We start from the raw sequence: 27,254 nt of genomic DNA, 5'->3' as shown, positions 1-27,254 counted from the left end.
TGTTTCTTCTGAGAATATTTCATTGTCAGCACTATAACTGTAAACGAATACGAATACTGTATTTCTCATAAAACTACAATTACATAGCTATAGAGAACATACATAAATGTTACTATTACTAAAAGGTATCAGTGGCGCCGGGATCCAGAACTTTTCCTAAAGGGGGGGGGGGGGGCGCTGACTGACATGAGGGGGCCCGCTCCAGTCATGCTTCAATGATTCCCTATATAATCAACCAAATTTTTCCCACGAAAGGGGGAGCCCGGGCCCCCCAGGCCCCCCTGGATCCGCCTATGAGTATACAATTATTACAAGCATGTGTGAACAATGTACAATGACATACAATGACATTAACTTGGACAGGCGCGGATCCAGAGGGGGGGTTCCAGGGGTTGGAACCCCCCTTTTTTTTGACCGATCAATGCATTTGAATGGGAGCATATAGCTGGAACCCCCCCCCCCCCTTTACTCTGGGTTGGGACCCCCCCCCCCCTTTTAAAATGGCTGGATCCGCCCCTGTTGGAGGACTGTCTGACTTTCACATTTATAACTTTGATAAATTTACATAGTTTTTCTAATGTTACAATATAACATGAATTAAACAGTTGATCAAATTTATAGATATTAGGGTTTGACCAGCAGTATGGAGGTAAAAATTTCTTTCTTTCAAACTAAAAGATCCACAATTCATAATATAATGGTGCTCGTCACCAATGTACGTCGTTTGAGTCACAGAGACGGCAGATTATGTCTTCTCTCGGTAAACCCTGCCACCTTCCCGACTCAATCGGCAAGTGGTGACTACCACATCTATAGTTGCATAATGTATAAATGAATTTGTAAGGTAAAACAGAAAGAAGAAAAAAACAAATAGAAAATTATTTTCAAAGATACGATAGCATAAAGTTTTAGGTGATTCTGCAACAAATGCAAAGCATTCTTGTTGAAACTGTCCTTTGAGTTTTTGCTCAATATATTTTGACACCCATTTATCAGCAAACTGGGCATCAAAAGTCAGTCATCAAATTAATCATTGAAGGACATTGAACTTATAGTATCATTATCGAGATATCGGAAATTATACGGTTCTGTGCCAGTTATTGAGCGAATAATACAAATTTATGACTGGTTATCTAAAGGGTACGGGAACCAGATAACAAAAAGTAAACAGTAAAGGCAACCACACTAATATTACATCCTTTACAAGTTACAGCAGTAGGTCTAAATACAAAAAAAAATGAAAAGATTACGGAAGGTTGCTGTCATAACTGGAGGCAATTCGTAAGTTTTTTTATTTTATATTTTCTCTGGGACAACATGCACGGTACAGCTCAAAGTCAACTCCAACAGGCACTTTTCTGAATTTGAAAGTAATATTCCTTTGAAATACCGGCAAATTCGTAATTCTTCCATGAACAGGAAGTTCATCTAGCTATGTAAACTGTCAAATTAAGTGACCCATTAAGTGCATGGCTTCACTTGACAGCTTTGGTGTCAAACACACTGTTAAGGTTCATGTGGACCCTATGGCTAAAATGGCCGTATTTTCACCTCAAAATTTACTCTGAGTACAGACAAACCTGCGCATCTGTAAAAAAATTCAGGCATAGCATGCCCTAGATAAATGAATTTTAAGTATGTTTTATGTTTTAGAAAAATAAAAACTTACCAGGATTTTGCCGTGCACTTTTTTTCATTCCTCAAGAAAGTGCCAAAATAAACTAAGTTGGGAAACAGGTTTGAGAACGTCCCCACAGGTAAAAATTAAAGTGAGCATTTTTAATTGACATGGACATTAGATGGACAAAAGATACCTGACAATAATTGGTTATTTAAACTGTGTACCTGAGTGGACCATATCAAGGTAAACTCAACTGTTTGTTAATTTTATCATCTTCTGCACAGACGAAAAAAAGTGTACGGCAAAATCCAGTTAAGTTATGAATTTTCTAAATCATACAATGCATTTGAATTCTATTTATCTAGGGCATGCTATGTCTTAAAACTTTTCCAAATGCACAGGTTTGCCTGTACTCAGAGAAAATTTTGAGGTGAAAATACGGCCATTTTAGCCATAGGGTCCACATGAACCTTAATTAACACCAATTACCTTAGCTTTAGGTCGTAAATAAATTGCACCTTTGGTTTACAAACTGAACTAATAAAAAATTGTTAAATGTTTGAGACTACTGACTATGAACAGCCTTTAACTATAATATTTTTCATTTAACATGGAAATTAGACTATAATAAAATATAGTAAAAAGTAAAATCACAAAAATACTGAACTCAGAGGAAAATCAATTCGGAAAGTCCATAATCACATGGCAAAATCAAATAACAAAACGCATCAAAAATGAATGGACAAGAACTGTCATATTCCTGACTTGGTACAGGCATTTTCAAATGTAGAAAATGGTGGATTGAACCTGGTTTTATAGCTAGCTAAACCTCTCACTTGTATGACAGTCGCATCAAATTCCATTATATTGTCACCGATGCGTGAACAAAACAAACAGACACAATAGGTAAAAATGTCAAAAATAGGGGTACAGCAGTCAACATTGTGTTATCATCTAAATCACTATAAAAACAACAAATGTAACGAAGAGGCACAAAAAGGCATACATCAAATTAACATCCTCATTTTGATTATATTATACGATTTTATTTGTCTATGTAAATTGCACCCATCAAGGAAGGAGGGTTTTGAGTACTGGTGAAAATTGCGCGTTTGAAATTCGCACAGGTAGACATGAAATAATTTTGTCGTTCAAAGTATGACGGGATGCATAAATACAGTCACGCAAAATAGATATAACAAAAACTGGTTTAACAGTTAAAGTAATAATAATAAATAAAATAATAGTGTGGTTCAAAGTATGACGGGATACATAAGTACAGAGGCACGTCAAATGTATATCACAAAAACAGTGGGTTAACAGTAAAAGTAATATTAATAAATAAAATAATTTTGTCATTCAAGGTATGACAAGATACATAGGTACAGAGTCACATCATGAAATAATTTTGTCGTTCAAAGTATGATGGGATACATAAGCACAGAGTTACGTCAAAAGGATATCTAAAAAAACAGACTTAACAGTAAAAGTAATATTAATAAAGACAAAAAAAAGGGAATAATATAACACGTTATTAAGATGATAAACAACGTCAGTACGCAAAATCTATACTTCAAGACCATCGTGTATTATTTGTGAAGTTGATACGGAATATTTATCAACAAGTTCTGGGTACCTTCCGATGAACTTTTTTAGAAAAAGGACGAGACGTTCTTTGACATACCCCTGGTTCATCAACTTTCTGCTCAGACACTGGTGACGTTTTACAAAGTCTGAGTAGGAGCTGCAAGCTCTTGAATACCGAATAAGTTGGGAAATGTATATTCCATATGCAGGTGAAGTTGGTATATTGCTACTAAGGTGGGGGAAATTGATAATTTCAAAATCAAAATCGTCTCGTTTGTCATAGATTCTGGTACTAAGATGACTGTGTATGTCAAATTCGAGGTATAAGTCTAAAAATGAGGCGGAGGAAGCCGTGTCTGTTGTCTCTTTAATTTCTAGTTCTGGTGGATATATTAATGGAACCCAATCAGAAAAGTTCGGATTGTTAATGGAAAGAACATCATCAATATATCTGAAAGTGAAATTAAATAACCTGGCTTCTTTGATCTTCTTGTTTTTGACAAGTGTCTGAAGGAACTCCGATTCATATGAAAACAAGAAGAGGTCAGCAAGGAGAGGCGCGCAGTTCGTTCCCATAGGAATGCCGACAATTTGTTGAAAAAGTCTACCTCCAAACTCAACAAATATGTTGTCGATAAGAAACTCCAGCATACTGACCACTTGTTCTTTTGTGTAGTATGTTTTACCTTTTTGTTTGTCACTATTAACGAAACATGCCTTATGAAATCCCAAAGTAATAAATTTATAGCGTATGCTACCATTTTTATGTTGAAAGGCATTGTGGATTATTTCTTTTAGGCGATTTTTCAATTTCACATGGGGAATGGTGGTATACAGGGTTGAAAAATCAAAAGTTTTGATAGAACTAATTTCAGAAATAGACCGAGATTTAAAATTGTCTAGAAGTTCTTTAGAATTTTTAAGAATCCACATATGGTTAATACCACTACGCGAGTAAACAGTTTCACAGTATTTCTGAAGACCCTCTTTCACTGCGGATAAAATTTTAGTCAATCTAATGGACAATTCTTTAGTGGAACATGAAGATGAGCCAGCAATATACCGTTGTTTGTACGGAATTTTATGAAGCTTTGGTATCCAATACAAACAAGGTAAGTCCTCCGATTTGGTGTTCAATGTAATGTTTATAGAAGCCATGAAGGACTTATGATTTGCTAAAATCTCATCCTTGTCAAATGATATGTCTTTGTATGTGGGATTACCTGAGTGCTCATTTATACCCAATTCTTTTACAAGACATTCGTAGTAATACGATTTACATACAAAGACAATATTATTTGAAGCTTTGTCCGCAGGAACAACAACATACTTATCATGAAGAGATGATAGACATTTCATGGCCTCTTTGTCTCTGAAAACGGACTTTGGTCGATCGTTCACACAGTTTTTCAACTTGTGAATGCGACGTTTTATCAGAGACCTGATAGTTTTAACAATACAGTTAAAATTAAAAGTTAATTGTATAAAGGTATAAAAATAATGAAAATTTATTTTTCAATATGTATTTGAATTTTATATTTTTATGATTTAATTTTGTTCACCCATAAAACGTAAATATAAAGAATAATTTTGAATGGTGACATTAAATAAGGGGAAGTAACTCTAGTAGATAATATTTAAGTCAAGGGAGATGGAATATATTGAAGGATATGGAATGTTAACTCATTATCTTTGAATCTTTGAAAGAACAACCACCATAACAACTGGGCATCTGCCAGGGTTTGGATTGGGTTAAATGATTAAAGAATAATGCCCTTAAAAAATGAAGATTAGAGAATAATGGGCAAAAAAAATGAGGACTAGAGAAAAAAGGGGTTAATTTTTTGAATATTAGAGAAAAAAGGGGTTTATCATTTTAAGAATAGAGAAAAAAGGGGTGAAAATTAAATGTTTACAGAATAACAGACCCCCCAATCCAGACCCTCATCTGCCATCATAAACCAGGAAAGCGTGAAAAACTGGGCATCACACACTGACAACACCTAAAACCTAACGTTTTGTACTCGTAAAAAATTTGATTTCATGAAATTTGACTGACATTTAAAAAAATACTGACATTTTCTTTTTTTGATACTGACTTTATCAGCTCAATTATGAGCTCATCCTACCAAGCTCTCTTAATATTCTTGATAAAGTCAGTATCAACAATGAAAATGCCATTATTCTATATTAAGTATAAATTTTATTATTATCTTTTTTTTTTAGGTAACTTTAGTTTTTATTGAATTTAACTTTTAACAGTTTATTAAATGAAGTAAAAGTTTTTTTATTTGTAATTTTATTTACATAAGAATTGGAAACCACCTATCCATATATATATACATGACATATATTTGTATATTTGTTTGATTAAATCATACCAGTTTACCTTTGTTATCTACCTGAACAGGTGTAATGATAAACTATCACCCCATTACAGGAAAGAACATCTATTAAACTATCACCCCATCATCTCATCATAAATGTAATATCTCCTGATCTGACATGCTGATGAAGGATGTCATTTAAACTGTTGTCATATATCATATATATATATATATAAATATATTAGACGATATGGTATGATTGCCAATGAGACAACTCACCACAAGAGACCAAAATGACACAGAAATTAACAACTATAGGTCATCATACGGCCTTCAACAATGAGCAAAGCCCATACCGCATAGTCAGCTATAAAAGGCCCCAAAATGACAACCTAAAACAATTCAAATGAGAAAACTAACAGCTTTATTAATGTACAAAAAACGTTGTTATTTATTTTAATGAGACCCCTTTAATTTTTCATCATTTCAAAGGTTGTCTGATAAAATTCAAATACAAACATACCTTCAGATTAACTGGAAGATTTTATAATATGATGAATTTTAGAGAGACAATGTAGAATTTTACTAAATGTACTAGCATAGAGAAAAAAAAATCAAAAAGGGGTGAAGGGGTATAAGAAGCTGCTATTGATGTGTCATATGTCTAAAGGGAGGTAACTCCTTTAAAGATTTTATTATACTGTTGATGTGTCATATGTCTAAAGGGAGGTAACTCCTATTCAGATTTTACTGCTACTGTGGTCATGTGTCATATGTCTAAAGGGAGATAACTCCTATAAAGATTTGACTGCTACTTTGGTCATGTGTCATATATCTTGAGGGAGGTAACTTCTATAAAGATTTTACTTAACTGAGATGTGTCATATATATGTCTAAAGGGAGGTTACTCCTATAAAGATTTTACTGTTACTGTTTTTGTGTCATATGTTTAAATAGAGGTCACCTCTTAGTTTTATAAAGATTTAACTGATACTGTTTATGTGTCATATGTTTAATGGAAGGTAACTTCTATTTAGAAGTTACTGTTACTGTTGTTATTTTATAGGTCAAAACATAGGCGGATCCAGGGGGGGGGGGGGGGGGCTGGTACCCCCCTTTCGTGGGAAAAATTTGGTTGATATAGGGAATCATTGAAGCATGTATGGAGCGGGCCCCCCCTTAGGTCAGTCAGTGTGCCCCCCTTAAGAAAAGTTCTGGATCCGCAACTGCAAAAAGGAGGTATTTCTATAATATGATGTGGTGTATAACCTGTATCTGTCTGTTAAAAGGGGGTACGGAATGCTGTAGAATCTAAAGAGCTTTAATGTTATGTTACAAAGTGTGCTTGTGATCTTTTTATACTGGTTTAATTGCTTCTAAAATAGGAGATAACTTAATATTTGTCAAATCAAAAGAGTTAGATAACTACTGATTTTACTACTATGGAACAGTTGTCAGATCTAAACTTTGATAACTGGTCCAGCAACATGTATAACTGGTCCAGCATCATGTATAACTGGTCCAGCAACATGTATAATCAAGAACTAAAACACACTCAAAAGAAATATAACTTTAATTTTTAGGGGCATTGGACTAAGTGTGTGTGAAAGACTCCTGACCTTACACAACAACCTTGAACTTTGTCTGCTGTGTAGAAATAAACATAGAGCAGAGGCTGCTAAGAATGCCTTGTTAGTTTCACACCCACAGTCTTCAATTACTATAGTTATTATGGATACCAGTGATGTCAAATCTGTGTTCAAAGCAGCCCAAGATCTTAGACAGAGGTAGGTTTCATTATAAAGAAGCGTTACATGCATACTAGTGAAAGTGAGACAAAGTTATTCTATACATGATCTTTGGTATTTCAACATTAAGGTTCAGTCTCTGGTTAAAAGTTTTTCTAAAGACATCAATAACAATAAACCTTCATGGAATTTGACGAAACGTAGACAGGAACTTCTTTTTGGACAAAGAATAATATACAGAGCAAAACTTCAAAGATATTTCTTTTACGTTTTTCTGTATTTTTTTGCAGTTAACAATAAGATGCCGTTTTGGCCTTTTTCTATCTAACCCTTAACCCTAACTTTGTCAAATCTTCTATGAATCTGATGAAAATTTCACTGATAAAAGCTAAAAACTTTCAAGCAAAAGTTTGAAATACATTTTGCCTACATTTACTGATACTGATAGACAGAGTTAATATTTTGTAGTTTTGATTTACATTTACGGTAGTTAAATTCTTAAATTTTTAACTTTGCCAAAACTTCATGACTTGTTAGGAATTTTAGATAAAAGATTATTTATGTTCAAGAAAAATCATAATTTTATGATGAAATTTTTTATTTTTTAAATCCTTTTTTCAGTGTTTTATTAATAAATGGGCTGAATCATTGACAATCCAAATTGGCCCTTACATTGACAACACAGCTTTATTAAATGAACTGTTGTATAATGATGAATTGTAGATATGAAGGAATAGACTATCTGTATCTGAATGCTGGTATTATGCCTGTGACAGGAGTTAACTGGACAAATGTGGTCAAAGGAGTTCTATCATCGTAAGTCAATTCACCATGTTCACAGGGGTGCTTTTGGATGACTTAACTTATTCATGGAAGGGTAGATAAAATATTCTTTTTATTTATTCTGTCAAAACTCATAAACATAATAAAATATGGTTTTTAGAAATTATTTGCAAAAATCAACTTTAAAAAAACTGTTTTTCAAGCAATTTTCATTACAATACTAAACACAATTCCATTATTCTTAGTTTTAGATTTCAATGCATCTAGATTATACAGTTACCTGTATAAGGAATGACAGAATATTACATGTTGATTATTTTTTATATTGACAGGAATTGTGCCCATGTTTTGTCCACAGGAGAAGGTTGTTTATACCACACAGATGAAACTACAAAAGATGGACTGAAGAATATATTTGCTTCAAACCTATTTGGACACTATACCTTAGTGAGTTATGGTAGTTTGTTGTCATTTTACAGAAAATACAGATTTTATACCCCACCTACGATATGATAGAGGGGCATTTTGTCTGTCAGTCCGTCTGTCCCGCTTTTGGTTAAAGTTTTTGGTTAAGGTAGTTTTTGATGAAGTTGAAACTTAGTACACATGTTCCCTATCATATGATCTTTCTACTTGGAATGCGTAATTAGTTTTTTTACCCTAATTTCAGGTCCACTAACCATAGAAGATGATTGTGCGAGTTGGGCATCTGTGTACTATGGACACATTCTTGTTTTATATATATTTAGAGGGATTACTATCTGGGGGTGCTGTCCAGGTTGGCGTAAACTATTTGGATTATGTGAAGCTTAATATTCAAAAAGTAAAAGATGTTACTACTACACTATTTGTTTGCAAATACCTTATGTAAGGAAGTTGCGGCTTGTCATATGTCCAATGTCCTTGACCCTATTTTCATGATTCAGCTACTTCTTAAAAAAGATAAAAGTTTTTTTGTCATGTGAATTTCTCTCTTTTTATAGGATAACTATATTTTGTATATGGGTTCTTTGTAACATCTACACGTCCCCCAGACAGAGTTCACCTAACCTTGACCTCATTATATGGATCAACGATCAAGGTTAAAGTTAGGTGATTAGGTCCATTTCTCAGATAATATAAACAGTAGGTCAAAGGTCAAATTTTTTGGGTATGGAATATTTGTAAGGGTACATATTATTTTGGCAGGTTTTATTTGACCTTGACCTCATTTTCATGATTCATTGATCCATTTCAGCTTTTATGTCTCTCAAAGTCTATAAATATATCTGGTGTATGAAATAATTGTAAGGTAAAAATATCTGTCTAACAGGATTCATCTGACCTTGACCCCAAAGTCATGAATCTTTAAGATGTTAAGTTTGTGGGATACTTGTAGTCACACCTTTATTATTAAGATTGTCAACCTAGAATAAATGATCAGTATAACAGGCAAATCAATTTAGCTTTTACACTCTTGTTTTACATCTTTCTACTTCAACTTATAACGCTTTACCAATGTCTGTTATTCCATTCTGAGATAAGCCCATTCTTCTGCACTACTTTTAAAAATGTAAGTATGTACTGTTTATTTAGTTACACTTACCTTAAATATATCAATATTTGTTCCTTACAGATTAAAGAGCTTGAAGATAGACTTGGAGGTGACAAAGATACACAAATCATCTGGACCTCTTCAAGGGCAGCCATGAAATCTGCCTTTGATATTACAGATATACAGCATAAAAACGGGTAGGTGATTCCTTGCCCATGAAATAGAACATGGGTAGGTGTTTCCATGCCCCAGAAATAAAATATATTAAGTGTAAAATTTAATGTGGGTAGGTGTGTCCTTCCCCATGAAAAAGAATTTATTCAGCATAAACACGGGTAGGTGTTTTCTTGTCCCAGAGTTAAAATGTCTTCAGCATAAACACAGGTAGGTGTTTCCTTGTCCCAGAGTTAAAATATCTTCAGTATAAACACGGGTAGGTGTTTCCTTGTCCCAGAGTTGAAAGATCTTCAGCATAAACACAGGTAGGTGTTTCCTTGTCCCAGAGTTAAAATATCTTCAGTATAAACACGGGTAGGTGTTTCCTTGTCCCAGAGTTAAAATGTCTTCAGCATAAACACGGGTAGGTGTTTCCTTGTCCCAGAGTTAAAATATCTTCAGCATAAACATGGGTAGGTGTTTCCTTGGCCCTGAGTTAAAATGTCTTCAGCATAAACACGGGTAGGTGTTTCCTTGTCCCTGAGTTAAAATGTCTTCAGCATAAACACAGGTAGGTGTTTCCTTGTCCCAGAGTTAAAATATCTTCAGTATAAACACGGGTAGGTGTTTCCTTGTCCCAGAGTTAAAATGTCTTCAGCATAAACACGGGTAGGTGTTTCCTTGTCCCAGAGTTAAAATATCTTCAGTATAAACACGGGTAGGTGTTTCCTTGTCCCAGAGTTGAAAGATCTTCAGCATAAACACAGGTAGGTGTTTCCTTGTCCCAGAGTTAAAATATCTTCAACATAAACATGGGTAGGTGTTTCCTTGGCCCTGAGTTAAAATGTCTTCAGCATAAACACGGGTAGGTGTTTCCTTGTCCCTGAGTTAAAATGTCTTCAGCATAAACACAGGTAGGTGTTTCCTTGTCCCAGAGTTAAAATATCTTCAGTATAAACACGGGTAGGTGTTTCCTTGTCCCAGAGTTGAAAGATCTTCAGCATAAACACAGGTAGGTGTTTTCTTGTCCCAGAGTCGGGTAGGTGTTTCCTTGTCCCAGAGTTAAAATGTTTTCAGCATAAACACGGGTAGGTATTTCCTTGTCCCAGAGTTAAAATATCTTCAGCATAAACACGGGTAGGTGTTTCCTTGTCCCTGAGTTAAAATGTCTTCAGCCTAAACACGTGTAGGTGTTTCCTTGTCCCTGAGTTAAAATGTCTTCAGCCTAAACACGGGTAGGTGTTTCCTTGTCCCTGAGTTAAAATATCTTCAGCATAAACACGGGTAGGTGTTTCCTTGTCCCAGAGTTAAAATGTCTTCAGCATAAACACGGGTAGGTATTTCCTTGTCCCAGTGTTAAAATATCTTCAGCATAAACACTGGAAGGTGTTTCCTTGTCCCTGAGTTAAAATGTCTTCAGCCTAAACACGGGTAGGTGTTTCCTTGTCCCTGAGTTAAAATGTCTTCAGCATAAACACGGGTAGGTGTTTCCTTGTCCCAGAGTTAAAATATCTTCAGCATAAACACAGGTAGGTGTTTCCTTGCACCTGAGTTTAAATATCTTCAGCATAAACACGGGTAGGTGTTTCCTTGTCCCAGAGTTAAAATGTCTTCAGCGTAAACACGGGTAGGTATTTACTTGTCCCAGTGTTAAAATATCTTCAGGATAAACACTGGTAGGTGTTTCCTTGTCCCTGAGTTAAAATGTCTTCAGCCTAAACACGGGTAGGTGTTTCCTTGTCCCTGAGTTAAAATATCTTCAGCATAAACACGGGTAGGTGTTTTCTTGTCCCAGTGTTTAAATGTGTTCAGCATAAACACGGGTAGGTGTTTCCTTGTCCCTGAGTTAAAATGTCTTCAGCATAAACACTGGTAGGTGTTTCCTTGTCCCTGAGTTAAAATATCTTCAGCATAAACACGGGTAGGTGTTTTCTTGTCCCAGTGTCTAAATGTCTTCAGCATAAACACGGGTAGGTATTTCCTTGTCCCAGTGTTAAAATATCTTCAGCATAAACACTGGTAGGTGTTTCCTTGCCCCTGAGTTAAAATGTCTTCAGCATAAACATGGGTAGGTGTTTCCTTGTCCCTGAGTTAAAATGTCTTCAGGATAAACACAGGTAGGTGTTTCCTTGTCCCAGAGTTGAAAGATCTTCAGCATAAACACAGGTAGGTGTTTTCTTGTCCCAGAGTCGGGTAGGTGTTTCCTTGTCCCAGAGTTAAAATGTTTTCAGCATAAACACGGGTAGGTATTTCCTTGTCCCAGAGTTAAAATATCTTCAGCATAAACACGGGTAGGTGTTTCCTTGTCCCTGAGTTAAAATGTCTTCAGCCTAAACACGTGTAGGTGTTTCCTTGTCCCTGAGTTAAAATGTCTTCAGCCTAAACACGGGTAGGTGTTTCCTTGTCCCTGAGTTAAAATATCTTCAGCATAAACACGGGTAGGTGTTTCCTTGTCCCAGAGTTAAAATGTCTTCAGCATAAACACGGGTAGGTATTTCCTTGTCCCAGTGTTAAAATATCTTCAGCATAAACACTGGAAGGTGTTTCCTTGTCCCTGAGTTAAAATGTCTTCAGCCTAAACACGGGTAGGTGTTTCCTTGTCCCTGAGTTAAAATGTCTTCAGCATAAACACGGGTAGGTGTTTCCTTGTCCCAGAGTTAAAATATCTTCAGCATAAACACAGGTAGGTGTTTCCTTGCACCTGAGTTTCAATATCTTCAGCATAAACACGGGTAGGTGTTTCCTTGTCCCAGAGTTAAAATGTCTTCAGCGTAAACACGGGTAGGTATTTACTTGTCCCAGTGTTAAAATATCTTCAGGATAAACACTGGTAGGTGTTTCCTTGTCCCTGAGTTAAAATGTCTTCAGCCTAAACACGGGTAGGTGTTTCCTTGTCCCTGAGTTAAAATATCTTCAGCATAAACACGGGTAGGTGTTTTCTTGTCCCAGTGTTTAAATGTGTTCAGCATAAACACGGGTAGGTGTTTCCTTGTCCCTGAGTTAAAATGTCTTCAGCATAAACACTGGTAGGTGTTTCCTTGTCCCTGAGTTAAAATATCTTCAGCATAAACACGGGTAGGTGTTTTCTTGTCCCAGTGTTTAAATGTCTTCAGCATAAACACGGGTAGGTATTTCCTTGTCCCAGTGTTAAAATATCTTCAGCATAAACACTGGTAGGTGTTTCCTTGCCCCTGAGTTAAAATGTCTTCAGCATAAACATGGGTAGGTGTTTCCTTGTCCCTGAGTTAAAATGTCTTCAGGATAAACACAGGTAGGTGTTTCCTTGTCCCTGAGTTAAAATATCTTCAGCATAAACATGGGTAGGTGTTTTCTTGTCCCAGACAAATATCTTCAGCATAACATGGGTAGGTGTTTTCTTGTCCCAGAGTTAGAATATATTCAGCATTAACACGAGTAGGTGTGTTCTTGTCCCAGAAATAGAATATATTCGGCATAAACATTGGTGGGTATTTCCTTGTCCCAGAGTTAAAATGTCTTCAGCATAAACACAGGTAGGTGTTTCCTTGTCCCTGAGTTAAAATATCTTCAGCATAAACATGGGTAGGTGTTTCCTTGTCCCTGAGTTAAAATATCTTCAGCATAAACACGGGTAGGTATTTCCTTGTCCCAGTGTTATAATATCTTCAGCATAAACACGGGTAGGTGTTTCCTTGTCCCAGAGTTAAAATGTCTTCAGCCTAAACACGGGTAGGTGTTTCCTTGTCCCTGAGTTAAAATATCTTCAGCATAAACACGGGTAGGTGTTTCCTTGTCCCAGAGTTAAAATATCTTCAGCATAAACACAGGTAGGTATTTCCTTGTCCCAGTGTTAAAATATCTTCAGCATAAACACGGGTAGGTGTTTCCTTGCCCCTGAGTTAAAATGTCTTCAGCATAAACACGGGTAGGTGTTTTCTTGTCCCAGTGTTAAAATGTCTTCAGCATAAACACAGGTAGGTTTTTCCTTGTCCCTGAGTTAAAATGTCTTCAGCATAAACACGGGTAGGTGTTTTCTTGTCCCAGTGTTAAAATATCTTCAGCATAAACACAGGTAGGTGTTTCCTTGTCCCTGAGTTAAAATGTCTTCAGCATAAACATGGGTAGGTGTTTCCTTGTCCCTGAGTTAAAATGTCTTCAGCATAAACATGGGTAGGTGTTTCCTTGCCCCTGAGTTAAAATATCTTCAGCATAAACACAGGTAGGTGTTTCCTTGCCCCTGAGTTAAAATGTCTTCAGCATAAACACGGGTAGGTGTTTCCTTGCCCCTGAGTTAAAATGTCCAGCATAAACACGGGTAGGTGTTTCCTTGTCCCAGAGTTAAAATATCTTCAGCATAAACACGGGTAGATGTTTCCTTGTCCCAGAGTAAAAATGTCTTCAGCATAAACAAGGGTAGGTGTTTCCTTGTCCCTGAGTTAAAATATCTTCAGCATAAACATGGGTAGGTATTTCCTTGTCCCTGAGTTAAAATATCTTCAGCATAAACACGTGTCCCAGAGTTAAAATATCTTCAGCATAAACACGGGTAGGTGTTTCCTTGTCCCAGAGTAAAAATGTATTCAGCATAAACAAGGGTAGGTGTTTCCTTGTCCCTGAGTTAAAATATCTTCAGCATAAAAATGGGTAGGTGTTTTCTTGTCCCAGAGTTAAAATATCTTCAGCATAACATGGGTAGGTGTTTTCTTGTCCCAGAGTTAGAATATATTCAGCATTAACACGAGTAGGTGTGTTCTTGTCCCAGAAATAGAATATATTCTGCATAAACATTGGTGGGTATTTCCTTGTCCCAGAGTTAAAATGTCTTCAGCATAAACACGGGTAGGTGTTTCCTTGTCCCTGAGTTAAAATGTCTTCAGCATAAACACGGGTAGGTGTTTCCTTGTCCCAGAGTTAAAATGTCTTCAGCATAAACACGGGTAGGTATTTCCTTGTCCCAGTGTTATAATATCTTCAGCATAAACACGGGTAGGTGTTTCCTTGTCCCCGAGTTAAAATGTCTTCAGCCTAAACACGGGTAGGTGTTTCCTTGTCCCTGAGTTAAAATATCTTCAGCATAAACACGGGTAGGTGTTTCCTTGTCCCAGAGTTAAAATATCTTCAGCATAAACACAGGTAGGTATTTCCTTGTCCCAGTGTTAAAATATCTTCAGCATAAACACGGGTAGGTGTTTCCTTGCCCCTGAGTTAAAATGTCTTCAGCATAAACACAGGTAGGTGTTTCCTTGTCCCTGAGTTAAAATGTCTTCAGCATAAACACGGGTAGGTGTTTTCTTGTCCCAGTGTTTAAATGTCTTCAGCATAAACACGGGTAGGTGTTTCCTTGTCCCTGAGTTAAAATGTCTTCAGCATAAACACGGGTAGGTGTTTTCTTGTCCCAGTGTTTAAATGTCTTCAGCATAAACACAGGTAGGTGTTTCCTTGTCCCAGAGTTAAAATATCTTCAGCATAAACACGGGTAGGTGTTTCCTTGTCCCAGTGTTTAAATGTCTTCAGCATAAACACGGGTAGGTGTTTTCTTGTCCCAGTGTTTAAATGTCTTCAGCATAAACACGGGTAGGTGTTTTCTTGTCCCAGTGTTTAAATGTCTTCAGCATAAACACGGGTAGGTGTTTCCTTGTCCCTGAGTTAAAATGTCTTCAGCATAAACACTGGTAGGTTATTCCTTGTCCCTGAGTTAAAATGTCTTCAGCATAAACACGGGTAGGTGTTTTCTTGTCCCAGTGTTAAAATATCTTCAGCATAAACACAGGTAGGTGTTTCCTTGTCCCTGAGTTAAAATATCTTCGGCATAAACACGGGTAGGTGTTTTCTTGTCCCAGTGTTTAAATGTCTTCAGCATAAACAAGGGTAGGTGTTTCCTTGCCCCTGAGTTAAGTTATCTTCAGCATAAACACGGGTAGGTGTTTCCTTGCCCCTGAGTTAAAATGTCTTCAGCATAAACACGGGTAGGTGTTTCCTTGTCCCAGAGTTAAAATATCTTCAGCATAAACACGGGTAGATGTTTCCTTGTCCCAGAGTAAAAATGTCTTCAACATAAACAAGGGTAGGTGTTGCCTTGTCCCTGAGTTAAAATATCTTCAGCATAAACATGGGTAGGTATTTCCTTGTCCCTGAGTTAAAATATCTTCAGCATAAACACGTGTCCCAGAGTTAAAATATCTTCAGCATAAACACGGGTAGGTGTTTCCTTGTCCCAGAGTAAAAATGTCTTCAGCATAAACAAGGGTAGGTGTTTCCTTGTCCCTGTGTTAAAATATCTTCAGCATAAACATGGGTAGGTATTTCCTTGTCCCTGAGTTAAAATATCTTCAGCATAAACACGTGTCCCAGAGTTAAAATATCTTCAGCATAAACACGGGTAGGTGTTTCCTTGTCCCAGAGTAAAAATGTCTTCAGCATAAACAAGGGTAGGTGTTTCCTTGTCCCAGAGTTAAAATATCTTCAGCATAAACATGGGTAGGTGTTTTCTTGTCCCAGAGTTAAAATATCTTCAGCATAAACATGGGTAGGTGTTTTCTTGTCCCAAAGTTAGAATATATTCAGCATTAACACAGGTAGGTGTGTTCTTGTCCCAGAAATAGAATATATTCGGCATAAACATTGGTGGGTATTTCCTTGTCCCAGAGTTAAAATGTCTTCAGCATAAACATGGGTAGGTGTTTCCTTGCCAAAAAATAGAATATATATTCAGCATAAACTTTCATGTGTGTTTCCTGGCCAATACTTAGAATATGTTTTGCATATTGACATAATGTAATATGTGTTTCCTTACATTTCACACTGACCATAACATTAAAACCGAACAGTTTTAAAATTAGATATGTATTTATTGTTTTAAATATGCTGTCTCTTTAATAATAGATATTTTATTCCTGATTTGTATATTTTCAGAGAAAATCCATATTCTTCCTCTAAGTATTTGATAGATACTGTTAGTGTGTCACTCAATAATAAACTCAATAAAAAGGTAAGTTATATTATTTATGGTAAATTGTCTATGAATTTTGGAGAAGTTCTTGTTATACTCTGCTATCAGTGCTATATTAGGGATCTCAGAAATCTCAGTAAAATGAGTCCATGAGTCCTGAACTATGGCAATGATAACCATTTTTTCTCTCAAAAGAGATTTTTATGACTAGTTTTTGTATACTTATTCTTAAATTTTGATTTGATTCTTATGTTCAAAATGACAAAAATTAATAAACAACAAAGCATTACGAAATAATGATTATTTTCTTTTAGAGAGTATATTCCCATACCACCTGTCCTGGATTAGTGATGTCTAATTTGACCAATGGAGTTTTACCATATTGGATATGGAGCATAATATACCCACTTCTTATTATGGTTAGTATATTTCCACACCATGTCCTGGTTTAGTGCTGACTGATATGGTAAAGGGAGTTTTTATATATCTGCAAACAATTTTTTGGGTTCGTATAATGGTATTATGTTGTTGTCGTCTTCGTCCGAAGACACACTTTAGTTAAAGTGAATGGATCTCTATGAAATTGTACCATAAGGTTATATACCACAAAAGAAGATTGAGATTGATTTTTTGGGTTATGGTATCATCAGTTTAGGAATTAGGGGCCAAAAAGGGGCCATAATAAGCATTTTTTCTGGACAATAACGTGTGTAAGAGTATGGATCTCTCTGAAATTGTATCACAAGGTTTCATATCTCAATGGGAAGGCTTGGATTGAGTTTTGGGGGTAATTGCCCCAAATGTTTAGGAATGAGGGGCAAAAAAAGGGTCAAAATCAATCAATTTTCTAATTTCCAGACAATTACTTTTGTTTAAGTGTATGGATCTATCTGAATTTGTATTACAAGGTTCCATACCACGAACGGACAGCTGGGATTGAGTTTAAGGGTCATTAATCCAAGGGGGGGTCAAATAGTAGGTAGGGTTTTCATTTTTTTGGGGGTTCATATTTTTTTCTTTATCAGACAATATTAGGTACATAAAGTGTCCCATTTCAAATATTTAAGATCTTTGACCACATTTATTTTTTGTCAGAAACCCATATTATTTTAAAAATTTGACTACAATCCAAATTCAGGCAGTATCAAGCTTGAAACTTGCGCCAAGTGTTCAGGGTTCAATCTCTGAGGTCATATCAGAGCATTTTCTTTATTTTTGATTTGGCGCATTTGTATAAATTTCTTGTCGTAACAAGTATATTCCTACACACCTTGTCCTGGTTTAATGATGTGACAAATGGACTTTTATATCATTCTTTTTAGAATATAGTGTATTCACTATTTATATAAGTTAGATATTATATAGGTTAACTAATTACAAACTTCAGTATAGCAATAGAATCACTGTTACTTTAATATGCAGTCATTTCATGCAGCAAGTGTGTTTTAACTCCTATCTTTATGGCCTGGATTTTTAGTTTCCCTGGTGGAGGTCAATGGTTCTTTGTGAGTGTTCAGGCTTCCTCAACCAATAAAAAAGTGTCCTCTACAATTTAACCAAGAGTATTGAAAGTAGGGTTAAACAACAACAATCAATCAAGCATATCCCATAGCAGATACATTTGTGAGGGTTCATAATTATCTGCTGTGAAAGGTTAAAAATGTCAGGAAAAAACGCATGTATTAGTACTGTAATCAGGTAATGAATTTTAGAGATATCAAAGCTACAAAATTACACTATTTTTTATAACTATTCAAACTTTTCATCTTTGTTATTAATATTATGTTAATCTCAATACAAGAATTGTAACCTATATAGTTTTCCAGTTTTTAAATGCTTCAAATAATTTTTTTATTTTTTTCAGTTGCGGTTATTTTGCCCCAGTTTAACTTGTTCATCTTTTATTGGGAGCGAAGCAATGGTAAGTTATCTTTAGTAAACATGTTTATTAGATATAAAGGTGATAAGACTCCGATGTGTAGCAAACAAAATCTTTTTATTTAGTACATAAATAGAAATATGTGGTATTACACCAGAGACCAAATGAGGTACAAGTTACCAGCTATAGAAACCTTCACCACATAGTAAGCTATAAAAGGCCCTAAAATGAAAAATGTAAAACAATTTAAACAAGAAAATCTAATTTATGTACAAAACAATACAAAAAAAACCAGATATTATATACAGCAATAAATGTCAATTTACAGGCTTCTGTCATTGGACAGACACAGAAAGAAAGTAACATTCTTTTGTAAAAGGCTTTTTCAACAAGTTTATTCCCATTGTCCTACCAAATGGAGTTTGTGTTTTATTTAAAACTTCTAACCATATGTGATATTACAATTGAAACATTCATTTATCTTGGTGTAAGGATGCATTTAGAGTAGTACAGCAGCATCACAAAAAAAACAGGTCAGTTTGACCTATATTTCATGCTTTTATCGTAAATTGAATGATGTCCAAGTGTATATTCCCCATACTCTGTGACGTACATTTCATTACTTGTTACACACTGAAGCTAAGATTTCCCCACATATTTTTTTGTGTGATTTATTATGTGGGATTGGTTTACTCTCTTTCTTGAATTTATCATAGATTACTTATGTTTAGGTCTGGTTATCCACACAGAGTCCACAGTCATTAGATCCTCAGGACAAATTTAACAGTGATGTAGATATCTTTGGGAAAACCCATGTATCAATAGTAAAGGTGAGTTAGCAGACAAAGAAAGTTGACAAAAAATAAATAAAAGTAATACAGGCTTGTCATATTAGTGAGTGCACTTGTTTTAGTCATTGATCCTTGTTTGTGTGACATCTAGTGACAATATTTGTTTTGATTGAAAATCCTGTTTTTCAAAATAGTTATGTATAGCATTGCACAGATTGCACATTTTATGTATAGCATTACACAGATTGCACATATTGCATGGATATTGACTTTTAAACTTTAAGATCTACTTGATTTTACAACACTGTTAAAGACAAAACTCTTATTTAAAATCTGAATGTCCCTATATGTAGCAATATAGTAATGCTGCAAATGTCTTTTGACTACAACTTGACAGTTATATAAAAATAAGGAGATATGGTATGATTGCCAATGAGACAACTATCCACCAAAGTTCAAGTGAAGTGGAGGAAGTTTGATTGCAACTTGATACAAAATAATTCTACTAAAAGTGAATCAAGACTGAAAACATATATGAAATACTATAGGAAAGCATTCTGTATTGGTACCAGCTGACACAGCAGCAAACAAATTGTTGACCAAATCTGTCTTTATCATACCATTTTCATTAATAAGAAAATTTTCTTTTAATAGTTAGACATAGACACAAAGACAGAAGAAACAGTATGCAGTAAATTAGATGAACTGTACAAAGAATTCAAAACCAAATACTTTTGATGTCAGCTTTAAGATTAGATAAAATACAACTTTCTATAACACCAAATGAATTCTGGGAGATAATAATCTGTGATATTGATACATTAGAAACAAATTTTTAGTTCTTACTTGGTATTATTGCAAACTTTCGTTTATTGCTATTGTTGTTTATTGGAATGAATAACACTTTTGACTGGATTATTTACACACTAAACTGAGTATTATCATGATTATCCTCATTATGTAAAAATTATTGTTGCCATAACATTGTAAATTCTTGTTCTTAAAAAAATAGCTTCTTGAGAATTCCAATGCAATCAAAATAAAATTTCAGTTTTTCAGGTAAGTTCTGACCATTTAGACCAAAAAAATTGTCTTTAAACATGTGCCAAATCAAATTATAATATTTTATCATATTCTAATCATGTGGAGATAGATTTTTACAGAGTTACTCTATGGAAAAAAAAAGAAATTTTAATAGGTTGGATTTTTTGCATATTTTTTTATTAATTTGTAAAGTGTTTTAAGTGTAAAGTGAATATTTTATATTTATATTTATCACATAATATATGATATATGATTTGTTAAAAAATTTGTTAAATAAAATTAGTTAACTGGCCTATTGTTATTTTTAAGACATTTTCTGTCCTTTTGTTATTTTAAAGACCTTACATATATGTCTGACTGACAGTGATAATATCAGAGCACTTTTTGTACTGCACATATCCTCCATTATGCTATTTATGTAAATAGGGAAAGATTTCAAACAGGTCTGATAGTCACCCAAGGATGAAAGGAGAAGTCACTTTTTCATAGGCAACAGTCAATTGACAAAAAATTAATAAACTTGAATGATATCACAATTTATGACATTTATAACCTGTTAATTACTTTCTGATGCAAGTCTTGTTGATGCTATTTGACTGTGACATCATTGGAGTGACATTATTTAAGCAACAAAAGTCCAATAATTTCCAGATAATTTTGGCAAAATTTATCTGATTAAAATGAGAACTTTCCCTCTGCTCCACAATAGTTAGGGCTTTCCCTCTGCTTCACAATAGTTAGGGCTTTCCCTCTGCTTCACAATAGTTAGGGCTTTCCCTCTGCTCCACAATAGTTAGGGCTTTCCCTCTGCTTCACAATAGTTAGGGCTTTCCCTCTGCTTCACAATAGTTAGGGCTTTCCCTCTGCTCCACAATAGTTAGGGCTTTCCCTCTGCTTCACAATAGTTAGGGCTTTCCCTCTGCTCCACAATAGTTAGGGCTTTCCCTCTGCTTCACAATAGTTAGGGCTTTCCCTCTGCTTCACAATAGTTAGGGCTTTCCCTCTGCTTCACAATAGTTAGGGCTTTCCCTCTGCTCCACAATAGTTAGGGCTTTCCCTCTGCTTCACAATAGTTAGGGCTTTCCCTCTGCTCCACAATAGTTAGAACTTTCCCTCTGCTCCACAATAGTTAGGGCATGTAAAAATGGAATAGTTGTTATAGACTTAATTCACCAATACTAATGTTATTTGGTGTCTGTTTTTTGTTAAATACTAAATAGACCCAAACATGTTTTGTTTGGTGGTCTTCTCATGTTTAGAGACTTTGAGACCCAAACATGTTTTGTGTGGTGGTCTTCTCATGTTTAGAGACTTTGAGACCCAAACATGTGTTGTGTGGTGGTCTTCTCATGTTTAAGAGACTTTGAGACCCAAACATGTGTTGTGTGGTGGTCTTCTCATGTTTAGAGACTTTGAGACCCAAACATGTGTTGTGTGGTGGTCTTTTCATGTTTAGAGACTTTGAGACCCAAACATGTGTTGTGTGGTGGTCTTCTCATGTTTAGAGACTTTGAGACCCAATTATGTTTTGTGTGGTGGTCGTCTCATGTTTAGAGACTTTGAGACCCAAACATGTGTTGTGTGGTGGTCTTCTCATGTTTAGAGACTTTGAGACCCAAACATGTTTTGTGTGGTGGTCTTCTCATGTTTAGAGACTTTGAGACCCAAACATGTTTTGTGCGGTGGTCGTCTCATGTTTAGAGACTTTGAGACCCAAACATGTTTTGTGTGGTGGTCTTCTCATGTTTAGAGACTTTGAGACCAAAACTTGTTGTAAATGAATATATAACCATGTGTTGTTTGGTGGCTGTTTTGTTTTAAAGACTATAGAGACCAAAACATGTGTTGTGTGATGGCCTTCTTGTTGTTAAAGATTATAGAGTGCCAAACATGTGTTATGTGGTGGCCTTCTTGTTGTTAAAGACTAGAGTCCCAAACATATGTTGTGTGATGGCCTTCTTGTTGTTAAAGACTATAGAGTCCCAAACATGTGTTGTGTGGTGGCCTTCTGTTGTTAAAGACCATAGAGTCCCAAACATGTGTTGTGTGGTGGCCTTCTTGTTGTTAAAGACTATAGAGTCCCATGATGGCCTTCTTGTTGTTAAAGACTATAAAGTCCCAAACATGTGTTGTGTGATGGCCTTCTGTTGTTAAAGACTATAGAGACCAAAACATGTGTTGTGTGATGGCCTTCTTGTTGTTAAAGATTATAGAGTGCCAAACATGTGTTGTGTGGTGGCCTTCTTGTTGTTAAAGACTATAGAGTCCCAAACATGTGTTGTGTGGTGGCCTTCTGTTGTTAAAGACCATAGAGTCCCAAACATGTGTTGTGTGGTGGCCTTCTTGTTGTTAAAGACTATAGAGTCCCATGATGGCCTTCTTGTTGTTAAAGACTATAAAGTCCCAAACATGTGTTGTGTGATGGCCTTCTGTTGTTAAAGACCATAGAGTCCCAAACATGTGTTGTGTGATGGCCTTCTTGTTGTTAAAGACTATAGAGTCCCAAACATGTGTTGTGTGGTGGCCTTCTTGTTGTTAAAGACTATAAAGTCCCAAACATGTGTTGTGTGGTGGCCTTCTTGTTGTTAAAGACTATAGAGTCAAACATGTGTTGTGTGGTGGCCTTCTTGTTGTTTAAGACTATAGAATCCAAAACATGTGTTGTGTGGTGGCCTTCTTGTTGTTAAAGACTATAAAGTCCCAAACATGTGTTGTGTGATGGCCTTCTTGTTGTTAAAGACTATAGAGACCCATACATGTGTTGTGTGGTGGACCTCTTGTTGTTAAAGACTAATAGAGACACAAAAATGTGTTGTGTGGTGGCCTTCTTGTTGTTAAAGACTATAGAGTCCCAAACATGTGTTGTGTGGTGGCCTTCTTGTTGTTAAAGACTAAAGAGTCCCAAACATGTGTTGTGTGGTGGCCTTCTTGATGTTCAAGACTAACGAGTCCCAAACATGTGTTGTGTGGTGGCCCTCTTGTTGTTAAAGATTATAGAGACCCAAACATGTGTTATGTGGTGACTGTCTTGTTGTAAAAGACTATAGAGACAAAAACATGTTGTGTGGTGGCATACTTGTAAATAAATATAAAACCATGTGTTGTTTGGTGGCTGTTTTGTTTTAAAGACTATAGAGACCAAAACATGTCTTGTGTGGTGGTCCTCTTGTTGTTAAAGATTATAGAGTGCCAAACATGTGTTGTGTGGTGGCCTTCTTGTTGTTAAAGACTAGAGTCCCAAACATATGTTGTGTGGTGTCCTTCTGTTGTTAAAGACTATAGAGTCCCAAACATGTGTTGTGTGATGGCCTTCTTGTTGTTAAAGACTATAGAGTCCCAAACATGTGTTGTGTGATGGCCTTCTGTTGTTAAAGACTATAGAGACCCAAACATGTGTTATGTGGTGGCCTTCTTGTTGTTAAAGACTATAGAGTCCCAAACATGTGTTGTGTGATGGCCTTCTGTTGTTAAAGACTATAGAGACCCAAACATGTGTTATGTGGTGGCCTTCTTGTTGTTAAAGACTATAGAGTCCCAAACATGTGTTGTGTGATGGCCTTCTTGTTGTTAAAGATTATAGAGTCCCAAACATGTGTTGTGTGATGGCCTTCTTGTTGTTAAAGATTATAGAGACCCAAACATGTGTTCTGTGATGGCCTTCTTGTTGTTAAAGATTATAGAGACCCAAACATGTGTTATGTGGTGGCCTTCTTGTTGTTAAAGACTATAGAGTCCCAAACATGTGTTGTGTGATGGCCTTCTTGTTGTTAAAGATTATAGAGACCCAAACATGTGTTATGTGGTGGCCTTCTTGTTGTTAAAGACTATAGAGTCCCAAACATATGTTGTGTGATGGCCTTCTTGTTGTTAAAGATTATAGAGTCCCAAACATGTGTTGTGTGATGGCCTTCTTGTTGTTAAAGATTATAGAGTCCCAAACATGTGTTGTGTGATGGCCTTCTTGTTGTTAAAGACTATAGAGACCCAAACATGTGTTGTGTGGTGGCCTTCTTGTTGTTAAAGACTATAGAGTCCCAAACATGTGTTGTGTGGTGGCCTTCTGTTGTTAAAGACCATAGAGTCCCAAACATGTGTTGTGTGGTGGCCTTCTTGTTGTTAAAGACTATAGAGTCCCAAACATGTGTTGTGTGATGGCCTTCTTGTTGTTAAAGACTATAAAGTCCCAAACATGTGTTGTGTGATGGCCTTCTGTTGTTAAAGACCATAGAGTCCCAAACATGTGTTGTGTGATGGCCTTCTTGTTGTTAAAGACTATAGAGTCCCAAACATGTGTTGTGTGGTGGCCTTCTTGTTGTTAAAGACTATAAAGTCCCAAACATGTGTTGTGTTGTGGCCTTCTTGTTGTTAAAGACTATAGAGTCCCAAACATATGTTGTGTGGTGGCCCTCTTTTTGTTAAAGATTATAGAGTCCCAAACATGTGTTGTGTGGTTGCCTTGTTGTTAAAGATTATAGAGACCCAAACATGTGTTGTGTGGTGGCCTTCTTGTTGTTACAGACTATAGAGTCAAACATGTGTTGTGTGGTGGCCTTCTTGTTGTTTAAGACTATAGAGTCCAAAACATGTGTTGTGTGGTGGCCTTCTTGTTGTTAAAGACTATAGAGACTCATACATGTGTTGTGTGGTGGACCTCTTGTTGTTAAAGACTAATAGAGACACAAAAATGTGTTGTGTGGTGGCCTTCTTGTTGTTAAAGACTATAGAGTCCCAAACATGTGTTGTGTGGTGGCCTTCTTGTTGTTAAAGACTAAAGAGTCCCAAACATGTGTTGTGTGGTGGCCTTCTTGATGTTCAAGACTAACGAGTCCCAAACATGTGTTGTGTGGTGGCCCTCTTGTTGTTAAAGATTATAGAGACCCAAACATGTGTTATGTGGTAACTGTCTTGTTGTAAAAGACTATAGAGACAAAAACATGTTGTGTGGTGGCATACTTGTAAATAAATATAAAACCATGTGTTGTTTGGTGGCTGTTTTGTTTTAAAGACTATAGAGACCAAAACATGTCTTGTGTGGTGGTCCTCTTGTTGTTAAAGATTATAGAGTGCCAAACATGTGTTGTGTGGTGGCCTTCTTGTTGTTAAAGACTAGAGTCCCAAACATATGTTGTGTGGTGTCCTTCTGTTGTTAAAGACTATAGAGTCCCAAACATGTGTTGTGTGATGGCCTTCTTGTTGTTAAAGACTATAGAGTCCCAAACATGTGTTGTGTGATGGCCTTCTGTTGTTAAAGACTATAGAGACCCAAACATGTGTTATGTGGTGGCCTTCTTGTTGTTAAAGACTATAGAGTCCCAAACATGTGTTGTGTGATGGCCTTCTTGTTGTTAAAGATTATAGAGTCCCAAACATGTGTTGTGTGATGGCCTTCTTGTTGTTAAAGATTATAGAGACCCAAACATGTGTTCTGTGATGGCCTTCTTGTTGTTAAAGATTATAGAGACCCAAACATGTGTTATGTGGTGGCATTCTTGTTGTTAAAGATTATAGAGTCCCAAACATGTGTTGTGTGATGGCCTTCTTGTTGTTAAAGATTATAGAGACCCAAACATGTGTTCTGTGATGGCCTTCTTGTTGTTAAAGATTATAGAGACCCAAACATGTGTTATGTGGTGGCATTCTTGTTGTTAAAGACTATAGAGTCCCAAACATGTGTTGTGTGATGGCCTTCTTGTTGTTAAAGATTATAGAGACCCAAACATGTGTTATGTGGTGGCCTTCTTGTTGTTAAAGACTATAGAGTCCCAAACATGTGTTGTGTGATGGCCTTCTTGTTGTTAAAGATTATAGAGTCCCAAACATGTGTTGTGTGATGGCCTTCTTGTTGTTAAAGATTATAGAGTCCCAAACATGTGTTGTGTGATGGCCTTCTTGTTGTTAAAGACTATAGAGACCCAAACATGTGTTGTGTGGTGGCCTTCTTGTTGTTAAAGACTATAGAGTCCCAAACATGTGTTGTGTGGTGGCCTTCTTGTTGTTAAAGACTATAGAGTCCCAAACATGTGTTGTGTGATGGCCATCTTGTAGTTAAAGATTATAGAGACCCAAACATGTGTTGTGTGGTGGCCTTCTTGTTGTTAAAGACTATAGAGTCCCAAACATGTGTTGTGTGGTGGCCTTCTTGTTGTTAAAGACTATAGAGTCCCAAACATGTGTTGTGTGGTGGCCATCTTGTTGTTAAAGACTATAGAGTCCCAAACATGTGTTGTGTGATGGCCATCTTGTTGTTAAAGACTATAGAGACCCAAACATGTGTTGTGTGATGGCCATCTTGTTGTTAAAGATTATAGAGACCCAAACATGTGTTGTGTGGTGGCCTTCTTGTTGTTAAAGACTATAGAGTCCCAAACATGTGTTGTGTGATGGCCTTCTTGTTGTTAAAGATTATAGAGTCCCAAACATGTGTTGTGTGATGGCCGTCTTGTTGTTAAAGACTGTAGAGTCCCAAACATGTGTTATGTGGTTGACATCTTGTTGTTAAAGACTATAGAGACCCAAACATGTGTTGTGTGGTGGCCTTCTTGTTGTTAAAGATTATAGAGACCCAAACATGTGTTGTGTGATGGCCTTCTTGTTGTTAAAGATTATAGAGTCCCAAACATGTGTTGTGTGATGGCCTTCTTGTTGTTAAAGACTATAGAGACCCAAACATGTGTTGTGTGATGGCCTTCTTGTTGTTAAAGACTATAGAGACCCAAACATGTGTTGTGTGGTGGCCTTCTGTTGTTAAAGACTATAAAGTCCCAAACATGTGTTGTGTGGTGGCCCTCTTGTTGTTAAAGACTATAGAGACCCAAACATGTGTTCTGTGGTGGCCTTCTTGTTGTTAAAGACTATA

At 36.2% G+C, this 27,254-nt stretch overlaps 1 protein-coding gene across 2 annotated transcripts; it reads left to right on the top strand.

Annotated features, from left to right (window-relative positions):
* Positions 1-1,149: 1,149 nt before the first annotated feature.
* LOC143065493 (3-keto-steroid reductase/17-beta-hydroxysteroid dehydrogenase 7-like) lies at positions 1,150-20,690 on the top strand. 2 transcript variants are annotated; one of them, XM_076239078.1, is made up of 10 exons: positions 1,150-1,281; positions 7,119-7,322; positions 8,007-8,099; positions 8,399-8,513; positions 9,682-9,797; positions 16,648-16,723; positions 16,999-17,103; positions 18,549-18,605; positions 19,295-19,393; positions 20,009-20,690. In XM_076239078.1, the coding sequence occupies exons 1-10, from the start codon at positions 1,238-1,240 to the stop codon at positions 20,090-20,092; spliced, it is 993 nt and encodes a 330-aa protein (XP_076095193.1). In that variant the 5' UTR covers positions 1,150-1,237; the 3' UTR covers positions 20,093-20,690. The 2 variants fall into 2 exon arrangements, with proteins under 2 accessions (XP_076095193.1, XP_076095195.1); XM_076239080.1 differs by lacking the exon at positions 8,007-8,099.
* Positions 20,691-27,254: the final 6,564 nt, after the last annotated feature.

Source organism: Mytilus galloprovincialis, chromosome 2 (assembly GCF_965363235.1).
Source record: "Mytilus galloprovincialis chromosome 2, xbMytGall1.hap1.1, whole genome shotgun sequence".
NCBI classification, from domain to species: domain Eukaryota; kingdom Metazoa; phylum Mollusca; class Bivalvia; order Mytilida; family Mytilidae; genus Mytilus; species Mytilus galloprovincialis.
This window is presented reverse-complemented; position numbering and strand designations above follow the sequence as displayed.